Consider the following 10,073-nt stretch of genomic DNA (forward strand, 5'->3'; position numbering starts at 1 on the left):
TGGAGAGTTTATTTGCAAGTTACGTGACTCGACATCGATCACGTGCTATGCGACGCATTACCGCCGGACTCTTGACCGGTTGCTGTCGCGTGGTTCAAAATAATCTTCTTGTCTTTCAATTCAAATTATCCTAAGCGTCAAGTTGGTTTATTCTCCGTTTTGGTGTTGACTCCATTCGAAAAAACTGAAAGGCAGGAACGTTTCATGTTTTTTTTGTGGATAAGTTGCTGAGCTAAAGTATTGCCTCGATGAGACCGGAGACAACTAACATTTGGGGCGGCATTTATCATGGCTGATGGCAAAGTGCTGTTATTCTCAACTCACGCTGGTCTTTTACGCCGTTTTCAAGGTAATTATAAAGATTCGTTTCATTGTATAAACTTTCTTTACCTTGCAAAGCTAGCACTTGTAAATCGCACTTGATGTACCTAAACGATAAAGAACATGACTACCCGCGTCAATTCTTGTCAATTTGTGTTTTGTGCGTTTACCGAGGCCGTTATTCCCATTCAAATCGCGCGGGTTTTCCATTTCCTGCTTCTGACATGGTTATGATATTTCTATGCTATCCTTTCTGAGGTGAGACAAACCTTTTCGATGAACCCTCGTCATGAATTCATTTTGTTTGAAGGAAACATATGCATACATATCGTCCGTGGCCTAATTGCATGACCAAACTTTTGTAAAGGTGTTGTCATATGCAAGACATGACAGCTACTTCATCAACAGAGTCACTTTGTTTTTCATCTGCACAGAAGATTTAGCGGTTTAGATTTACCAATTTTCATTGATGAATTGACGAGAGTGTTATCATTCTTAGAAAATGGGATGCTAGCACGCTTGAGGCTAAAGAGGACCAGCAACCTCAAGGGCAAACAGGAAGAACGAACAAAAGTGAATTTATGGAAAATCTGACAGAGAAAGCTCGTTTGTCCGAAGGCTCCCAGTAACAGGCTGTCTTTCTGTTTTCATTGACATGCAATATGTTTTATCGTTCATCAATAATTATGAATGTAGTAAATACTATTCTGCCAGTAATTTTTTATAAATTTCATTTTATATCTCATAATAAGAACTAGTTGCTAACAGCAAAAAAAAAAAAAAAAAAAAAAAAAAAAAAAAAAAAGAAAGAAAGAAAGAAAGAAAACGCGTTTCTTTCACCGGTCTGTACAGACTGTGCACTTTTAAGTTCGTAGAAACCGTCACTAGAAGTCTCTAGAATATTAGTGGTTATCGTCCTTTATCCAGCTGGAGAGAAAAACGCTAGCCATTGTGATTGTATAACATCGGGAATACAGCTGCCTCGAGCCGCAGCGTACTGTAAAGTAAAATAATTCTAGGACAAGTGTTGAGAGGACCTGAAATTCGGACAACCTTTCGATATCTAAGTGGTCGTTTTTCCTCGAATAAGTGTTGAGGGGGGGGGGGGGGGTCCTGAAATTCGGAAAACACGCTGAGTTTATTAGATAGAAATGACCCTTTTCCCTCTGATAAGTGCTGGGGTCTGAAATTCGGAAAACATGTCAAGTTGAATTTAAGTCAAGTTTAAATCGTTTTCTACGGATAAGTTGTTGAGGGGGTCCGAAATTTGGAAAACCTCTAAAGTTTTCCGCGACTAAGTGTCGAGGAGGTCCGAAATTCAGAAAACATTAATTTTGAGTTTATTAGATAGAAGTGATCGTTTTTCCTCGGATAAGTGTTGAGGGGGTCCGAAATTCGGAATAACTCTCAAGTTAATAGTAATGATCGTTTTACCTCGGATAAGTGTAGAGGGGGTCCGAAATTCGGAATACCTCTCAAGTTAATAGTAATGACCGTTTTACCTCGGATAAGTGTAAAGGGGGTCCGAAATTCGGAATACCTCTCAAGTTAATAGTAATGATCGTTTTTCCTCGGATAAGTGTAGAGGGGGTCCGAAATTCGGAATACCTCTCAAGTTAATAGTAATGATCGTTTTACCTCGGATAAGTGTAGAGGGAGTCCGAAATTCGGAATACCTCTCAAGTTAATAATAATGATCGTTTTACCTCGGATAAGTGTAGAGGGGATCCGAAATTCGGAAAACCTCTCAAGTTAATAATAATGATCGTTTTACCTCGGATACGTGTAGAGGGGGTCCGAAATTCGGAATACCTCTCAAGTTAATAATAATGATCGTTTTACCTCGGATAAGTGTAGAGGGGGTCCGAAATTCGGAATACCTCTCAAGTTAGATAGTAGTGATTCGTTTTCCTCGACTAAGTATTGAGGGAGTCCAAAATTCGGAATTTCTTATTTGGAACAGTACACTGTATTCTTGTTATTACGCTTGCTCGAAATGGAATAAAATTGTGTGATTTTGACGGAATTGTCATATTTTAAACCGTGCCTCTTATGAACTTGACGGAAAGCAAATTTTCCTCCGATGAAATGCCCTACTTCGCACGGATTGGCAAAATTCTTCAGTGCGTTGTGGTTATCTTCCACCGAATTTCTCTAAAATGTAATGCCACAAATTAGTTTGGAACGCGTTATAACTTGTAATACATTTGCTTTTACAAATAGTGAAATGCTATTTTTGAAACATATTTTTTCATCTATTTTTCTTACAGATTTATTGATCTTGGTAGACTTACATCTATATCCATAAAGATCTGCAAAGAAGGGAGAACGGCCTTACTTAGCCGTTACATGACCACTTCACTCTTCATGCAAAACATTTCGGCAAAATAGTATTTTTCGAGGAAATTTGCTTTTTTTATTTTATTCGACCAAAAAAAGTATTTATATCGACGCATGTTCTCATTAAACAAAAGGTGCAGTTAAAGTGCGAGCTTTGTTGAAAATTTTAAAAAACTGCAAAAGCCGTGAACGAAGAAAACACTGTTACTAGCAGATTTCCCAGAAGCGAGAATAACAGACAACTTTGTTGGAATAAATTTGGCCACGGTTTGTGGCAAGTTTAATTGAACAAATTATCAAACTCATAAAACAGCAATAAAAATTAAAGTACAATCTCCTGTTGATAAATGGGGCGACAAAATTTCGCCTGGGTTGGACTCTGCCCACGCATCAGGAAAAAACGTTAACGTATCAGGTGGTGAACATGGGGAGGAGGTGGGAAAGAGATTTCTGGGGATCTGTTCAATCTGATGGCGAGGAGAAGAAGGAAGACTACCTCGGAAAAATTTCTATTTCATAACCACGCTTTATCATTTGCTCTAAGCTCATTGGCTACCTTACGGTGCTATCCGCACCTGGTACGACCCACCTCCACCGGATTATCACGTGAAGACCACGCCTCGATATAAATTACATTATGTCGGGCCATAATGTTTGGTTTTATATCGACGCATGTTCTCATTAAACAAAAGGTGCAGTTAAAGTGCGAGCTTTGTTGAAAATTTTAAAAAACTGCAAAAGCCGTGAACGATGAAAACACTGTTACTAGCAGATTTCCCAGAAGCGAGAATAACAGACAACTTTGTTGGAATAAATTTGGCCACGGTTTGTGGCAAGTTTAATTGAACAAATTATCAAACTCATAAAACAGCAATAAAAATTAAAGTACAATCTCCTGTTGATAAATGGGGCGACAAAATTTCGCCACGAGCCACACTATGTGGCTTAAGCCCCAACGAAAAACAAAGCTCGCACTCAACTACGGAATGGCAATGTAATGAGGTGAGAAGGCGTGCCGAGTCGCAGCCCATTGTCTGACCGACTCCACAGGCATCCCCACCCACTGCGGATAGAACCCAAAAGTGACATGTCTAACGAGTTGCAGCCCAATGACTGACCAACGCAAAAAGTCTAAGAATAACAACAACTGAAGGCCGTAAACGTTGCTCCCTTGGGGCAACGGAAATACATATAAAATAACATAGTCAATAAAGGTAGAACGAACGTGAACGCAAAAGAAATAAAATTAAAATCAGGAAAGAAGTGATAATGCAAGCCGAGTCGCAGCCCAGTGTCTGACCGACTCAACAGGCATCCAGACTTTGAAAGTTATGTCTAACAAATTCAAAACGGGTAGTGACAGCATTATAGCAGCCCCTGTCTAAACTAACATGCTGTATATAATGGCCATAAAGGCTGTATATAAAGGCTTGGCGTGAAAAACCCCATGTGCAAAAATTATTAGTTCGCCTGAAGAACTTCCGACCTCAAATAGACTTTAAAAGCATCGGATTTCCAACGACCCAGAGCACGGATTTGCGCATCAGAATAGCCCCGATCAGCGGCATGACAAGCACCGCCGATACGAAAACTATGACTTTTATAACGACTGGTGTCTAAACCACAATAAGCTAAGCACCGCTGTAGTTCGATATTGAATTGGTGAGCAGAAATTGGACTCATATCGGCGTGACAAAATAGCGGACCAGAACCATGTCCCCGCAATTGGCAGTATTGAATAAGGGCTTGGACCGGGCAAAATGTGGAAGAAACATCCCGAGTGATTAGAATATCAAATGGACGACGACTAGTGTTGTGTTTATACTCTGAAATCGTAATTGTCGCCGTGTGAATATGGCCATCGTTGGACAAAAGGGTCAGATTACGATACTGGATAACCGAAGGCGCAAATCGGGTGCTCTTGGCAGTCAGTTCTCCGATGCGAAATAAGCCGTAAAACGCCACTAGCAACATCGCCGAAAAAAGAGAACGCTGAAATGCCGAAGAATTAGTAAGGCTAAGGGCACGAACGAGCTGATGCAAAACAGGTCGAGTCACCGGAAGACGGATATCAACAGGATGTCGACGGCTAAGAGCCGTTAACAGTTTTTGAATTAAAAACGATTTCGTAGGGTCTGGGTGGCCTTGTAATTTGTGTACGTAGGAAATAGCTGAAAGATACGAACTAATGGTGGAAAAGGCCAATTTACGAAATGTAAGATAAGAAATAAAAAGAGGAATGCATGCTCGAGGTAGTGGTAAAGGAGGATCTCCGGAATCATAAAAGTGAACGTAAAATTGGCGGAAAACAGTCCACCCACGCTGGTACGTGCGACGCGAGCTGGCTGTCAGAGAGGAGCTTAAGAGACTTCTTAAGTTAGCTCCCAATTCTTCGGCATTAGGTTCTCGGGTAGTGGAGTGGGATTTTCGTCGGCGTCTGGAAATATGGCCTCGAAGTTCTCTACCTGGGAACGGGAAATGTAATCGGCGCTAGAATTTTGTAATCCAGGAATATGGCGGGCTTGAAAGAAAATATGATGTCTAAGGCAACTTAACACTAGATCTCTTAAGAGCACCATGATGTCCTCGTGTTTCGATGTCTGCTTATTGACAATGTCAACCACTGCGGCATTGTCTGAGAAAAATATGATACGCTTATCTGCCATGAGTGACCCCCAGACGTGGACGGCAATAACAATAGGAAAAAGCTCTAAAAAGGCTATGTTAAAGGTTTTCCACATCTCGGGCCAAAGGCCCTGTAGCCAATGGCAGCCAAAAACCGCACCAAATCCTATAGAACCAGCCGCATCAGTATAAAGATGAAGGGTGTCTGAAGTTTCCCAAATATCACTAAAGAAAAAGGATTTACCATTAAATTCGTCCAAAAACCGAAGCCAAACCAAGATATCTAATTTGGCACCCTTCGAAAGACGAATGTGATGATGCGGCTTTTGGATGCCTTTGGTAAGATCGATCAAGCGGCGGAGAAAAGCGCGGCCAGGCGCGACAACAATGCACGTGAAATTCAGTAAACCGATTAAGGATTGAAGTTCTTTTAGGGTGACTGTTCGACGCGTGTAGAAATTGCGTAACATTAAGCGACATTTTAGAAGCTTGTCGTCAGGTAGGCGGGCCTCAAAGCGTATGGAATCAAGTGTTATTCCGGCAAACTGTAACACCGTGGCTGGACCGACAGTTTTCTCCGGCGCAAGAGGGACGCCAATATGATTACACATTAAGATAAAATTTTTCAAGTCACGGTCGCATTGATCTCTAGTTTTGGCGATGAAACGAAAATCGTCTAAGATGTGCAAAACCACGCAAGCACCGAAATGGTTAATAGATAACCATTCAAGTGCCGTACTAAAGCATTCAAAAATAGCACATGAACTAGACAATCCCATGGCAAGAGTTCTGTCAAAGTAGTATAAATTATCCCAGCGGATGCCTAATAAGGGATAGTCAGCGGGATGAATAGGGATAATGCGAAAAGCGGACGTCACATCAGTTTTGGCCATAAAACAACCCCTCCCTAAACGTTTGATTAACTTCGTCGCGTCGCCCACCGAGGCATACTTAACTGTTGAACAATAATCAGGAATAAAGTCATTGACAGAAGAGCCCTTTGGATATGATAAGTGGTGAATCAATCGGAACTCGGATGGGTCTTTTTTAGGAACAAGGCCTATGGGCGAAGTGTGAAAATTTGAAAAGGGGGGAGTTGTAAAAGGACCAACTATACGTCCCGCATAACATTCCTTCTGTAACTTAGCACTAGTGACTCCCGCAAGGTCTAAAGCACTCCTGAGATTGGGGCAATCCAAAGCACACCGTTCACCAACAAAATTTATTCGAAAGCCAAAACGAAAACCCTCGACAAGATAATTGCTTAAAACGTGATTATAACCCTGTAGCAAAATTTCAAGACGATCCACGTTTACTGGTGTTACTGGCGGACTGTGAAGAACCCTGCGTTTTAGTTCCTCCTCGCGCGCCTTTAAAAGGGGTTCGGGGTTGGGGTGCAGAACATTGGCTACCCGGATGTTGTGCCCCACACTTAAAACACTCATGTTTGAACTCACAGCCCGAACAGTGCTTACCGGCTTGGAACGCCCAACAAGTTCCTTTTGGGAAGAATTGCGAACGAAACCGGGAACGATTCTGCACAGCTGGTTTGTTAGTGGACGGTTGTGCTCTGCGAAAACTACTAGATGCCCGTAACCACAATTCCCAGTGTGTTTGATCCCAGGGGTATTGCTCTGGGGCTGATTGCCTTAAATACCGAAACTGTTCTTCATACCAAATCCAATTCTCGGTTTTCACGTGATGTCACCAAATTCTAGAATTCAAAACTGGAAGGCCTACGAAATTTTTACCTTCATTCAGGGAAAGATTACCTAAAAATATGTCTGTTCACAATTTCTTAGCTCGATGTCGTGCTTCCTTTTGAAAATAGAACAGTTTCAATTTCCGAGTTTCCATCGTGCGTGACACAAGGAGGACGGCCGTGACAGAGCTTTTCCGTATCTTAAAAATGACTCTTCGGGTGATTTTCAGCACTCTAAACAATTTAAGTTTGAGGAGATATATTAATTTAAACATTCGAAAATTCTCAAGGGCAAACAAACCTCTTTTCTGGCGAAAGTGAACTCCAGATGTTTTTTCGTATTTCCGGCCGCCATGTTTGTGCCCCTCAGAGGGACACAAACATGGCGTCTCCATACTAAGCTCTTTAAATTTATGTGGAACATTTTGTCAAATAACTTGAGTACGGAATGCTGCACAGACCTGACACTTGGACAGATGCCTTATTAATTTATTCTCTATACCATGTCACTTTCTTGACTTCATTGATGGAATGGTTTCGATTTTTTTTTTCAATGGCGTGACAGTGAAAACCGAGAATCCCCAGCCTTGTGAGCCAAATCCCTTACTACGTCACAGTATTTCTTCAACAGGGGGGTCTCCGCCTTAAATTTCTCAGAATAAACAGAAACAAAAATTGTAAAAGCAGAGACCCATTGGTGGATAGATTGAATCCGCTTGGAATTATGTAACGGTTCTAGTGTTAACTGGGGGTGGATAACAGATCCTACTGAGGGTGATATAGAAAGGGAATATTCCCTTCGTTGTGAAGGGAAGAGGATAATAACGCCCCAAAATCTACATATTCGTTGGCGAATATTTTCGCTTTCAGTTTAGAGCTAACCCTAGCACTTAGAGGGACAGATATACTCGTGAACGTCGTCTTCGGCCGTGAATCAGAAGAAACTACGGGAGAGGGTACGCCCCCTGTATCAGTACCTGACGAGTTGTCCTGGATAATATCAATCACCTCCGCACTGACAGCGTCATCAAGAGCGCCAGAGGAACCCTGGGGAGACACAGGCAAAACGGCTGGTGGAGGTCTACTGCTTTCGAGAAGAACAGCTAGATTTTCTGGCGAGAAGGCAGTCTTGATGGCTTGAGAAACCACGGCAGATATGGTTGATGAAATGGCGGAAACGTCCAAGGAAACTGTGCCTCGGGTCAAAGAGGTGTCGTCAACACGGACTGGAACGCTCTCGGAAACTGTGTTCACTATGGAGGGTCGAGGTCTTTTGGCTCGTTTTGAAGTTGCAGAAGCCGTGGAAGTCTTAGGGGCGGCACGCTTTTTAGGAGGCATTTCTTACAGAATACAATTGATAATAAAATATGAGAAGGCAGACAACAACGCTGGACGTCGGATTACTAAAATAACTGTGACAATGCATTTAACTGTAGCCGCCCGGTATTGTTGTCCGGAAACGAAACAGAATAGATCTTGCGAGGGGCGTTTTTACGAAAGAAAAATCAGGACATGCGCCAAGCCGGCGAGGTAATACGAATCTAATCGAAAGTTAAAAACCAGAACAAACACACAAAGAAGGCCATTTCTGTCAGGAACAAAAACAAGTGAAAAATCACAAAATGCCAAGTGCATTGGACACACCCCTGGAGGGGGCGATCAATAGTTGTACACTGATAAGGCAAAGTGATTGCACAAAAATAACAATGCCAAGGCCGTCAATTGCACGGTATGTTATAACCGCGACTTGAACATATTTTGCACGGCATGTTATAACCGCGACTTGAACATATTTTGCACGGTATGTTATAACCGCGACTTGAACATATTTTGCACGGTATGTTATAACCGCGACTTGAACATATTTTATCCACCAAGCCACACAGGCAATGAACAACACCATGTGTGAACAATAGGCTAGGCGGGAAACAAAACACATTGGCCTGGCGAACAAATAAAACTGAAATGGCGAGAGAATTGCAAATTGAGAGCAAATTGATGAAGTAGAGCAAACTAATTTTTGGCCTGTACAGACCGCAAGCATCGTAAAACCGCCTCTCTCAAGCTACGAAAAAATTTGTAGTGACCTAAGGAGTTGAGGTGAACGCCGTCCCGTGCTGGAAAGCGTGATTTACAATTCCAAAAGCCTCGGTGTCGCCAATAAACAACGTAAGGGAGCGGCTCCAATACGACCTTTAGATACTTAGTTAATAACTTCACTTGGTTATGAAATAGAGGAGCATCCCTGCGAAAAATCGTCTGGCAAACACAGACCAGCCGCACACCGTATGACTCATATAGCAAACGAGTTAGATCCTCAAGAGCCGAGCCAGTTTCAACGGCGGATATGGTTGAAAGATCATTTGTACCCAATTGTAAAACAACAATGTCCGGGGCAAAGGACTGAACTATCGTCAAATCATATTGAACAACTTTAGCAATTGTTCTTCCCCCTATGCCATGCCATTTGATACAAAGATCCCCAGGTATGTGTAAGTTTTCCGTAAATTTTTGGTTAAAATTGTGACAAAGAAAATCGTGGAAACGGCGAATAAGTGAGTGGCCGAGAACTAAAACACGTGTCTTTGCCATAATAGAAAGCAGAAGAGGGAAATCCAAAATTTGAACCAAATATAAACTAAAGGAGTTTAGATCTCCAATAATTGAGAAAGAAAACAATTAATGAGCTACTTGCCTGAAAAAGGATTTCTTGGCGATCTGTTAAAGAGATTTCTGAGGATCTGTTCAATCTGATGGCGAGGAGAAGAAGGAAGACTACCTCGGAAAAATTTCTATTTCATAACCACGCTTTATCATTTGCTCTAAGCTCATTGGCTACTGTTGGAGACTGAAGCTAATTGTGTTTTGTGTGAGATTTAATTATTTTAGCATTTGAGTAATTGTTGTTATCGTGAAATAAGATCGTTTGTGGTGTGATTCGAAGGAACCAATCATAAGTAGCCTTTTGATAGACGCCGGAAATCGCTACCTGATCCAGGACGCTTTGTACTGTACAAATAGTAGTGTCAAATTGTTACTTTTTAGAACGCGTGTGAGTTGAGAAACGGTGACTAACTGTGAGATC

General features: G+C 41.8%; 2 protein-coding genes across 2 annotated transcripts; both read right to left on the reverse strand.

Moving 5' to 3' along the window:
• Window positions 1–3,796: 3,796 nt before the first annotated feature.
• On the reverse strand, window positions 3,797–5,327 carry LOC146465020 (uncharacterized). The gene is made up of 2 exons (XM_085129101.1): window positions 5,213–5,327; window positions 3,797–5,126 (listed from the first exon to the last, which is right to left on the reverse strand). The coding sequence occupies exons 1-2, from the start codon at window positions 5,325–5,327 to the stop codon at window positions 4,123–4,125; spliced, it is 1,119 nt and encodes a 372-aa protein (XP_084985227.1). The 3' UTR covers window positions 3,797–4,122.
• On the reverse strand, window positions 5,283–9,517 carry LOC146465021 (uncharacterized). The gene is made up of 2 exons (XM_085129064.1): window positions 7,966–9,517; window positions 5,283–5,511 (listed from the first exon to the last, which is right to left on the reverse strand). Exons 1-2 carry the CDS (start codon window positions 8,324–8,326, stop codon window positions 5,453–5,455), a joined length of 420 nt encoding a protein of 139 aa, XP_084985190.1. The 5' UTR covers window positions 8,327–9,517; the 3' UTR covers window positions 5,283–5,452.
• Between the last annotated feature and the right edge of the window lie 556 nt (window positions 9,518–10,073).

The sequence above is a fragment of the Pavona decussata genome, unplaced genomic scaffold, assembly GCF_977016875.1.
Source record: "Pavona decussata unplaced genomic scaffold, jaPavDecu1.1 SCAFFOLD_158, whole genome shotgun sequence".
NCBI classification, from domain to species: domain Eukaryota; kingdom Metazoa; phylum Cnidaria; class Anthozoa; order Scleractinia; family Agariciidae; genus Pavona; species Pavona decussata.

Bases quoted from the DNA above. Each gene is read 5' to 3' on its own strand.
- LOC146465021 (XM_085129064.1), bottom strand. From the start codon at position 8,326: ATGCCTCCTAAAAAGCGTGCCGCCCCTAAGACTTCCACGGCTTCTGCA. The intron at 5,512-7,965 runs GTACTGATACAG...CTTTTTCTTTAG, and splicing joins TATCCAGGACAACTCGTCAG to TGATATTTGGGAAACTTCAG.
- LOC146465020 (XM_085129101.1), bottom strand. From the start codon at position 5,327: ATGGCAGATAAGCGTATCATATTTTTCTCAGACAATGCCGCAGTGGTT. The intron at 5,127-5,212 runs GTTGCCTTAGAC...TCCCGTTCCCAG, and splicing joins CTTAAGAGATCTAGTGTTAA to GTAGAGAACTTCGAGGCCAT.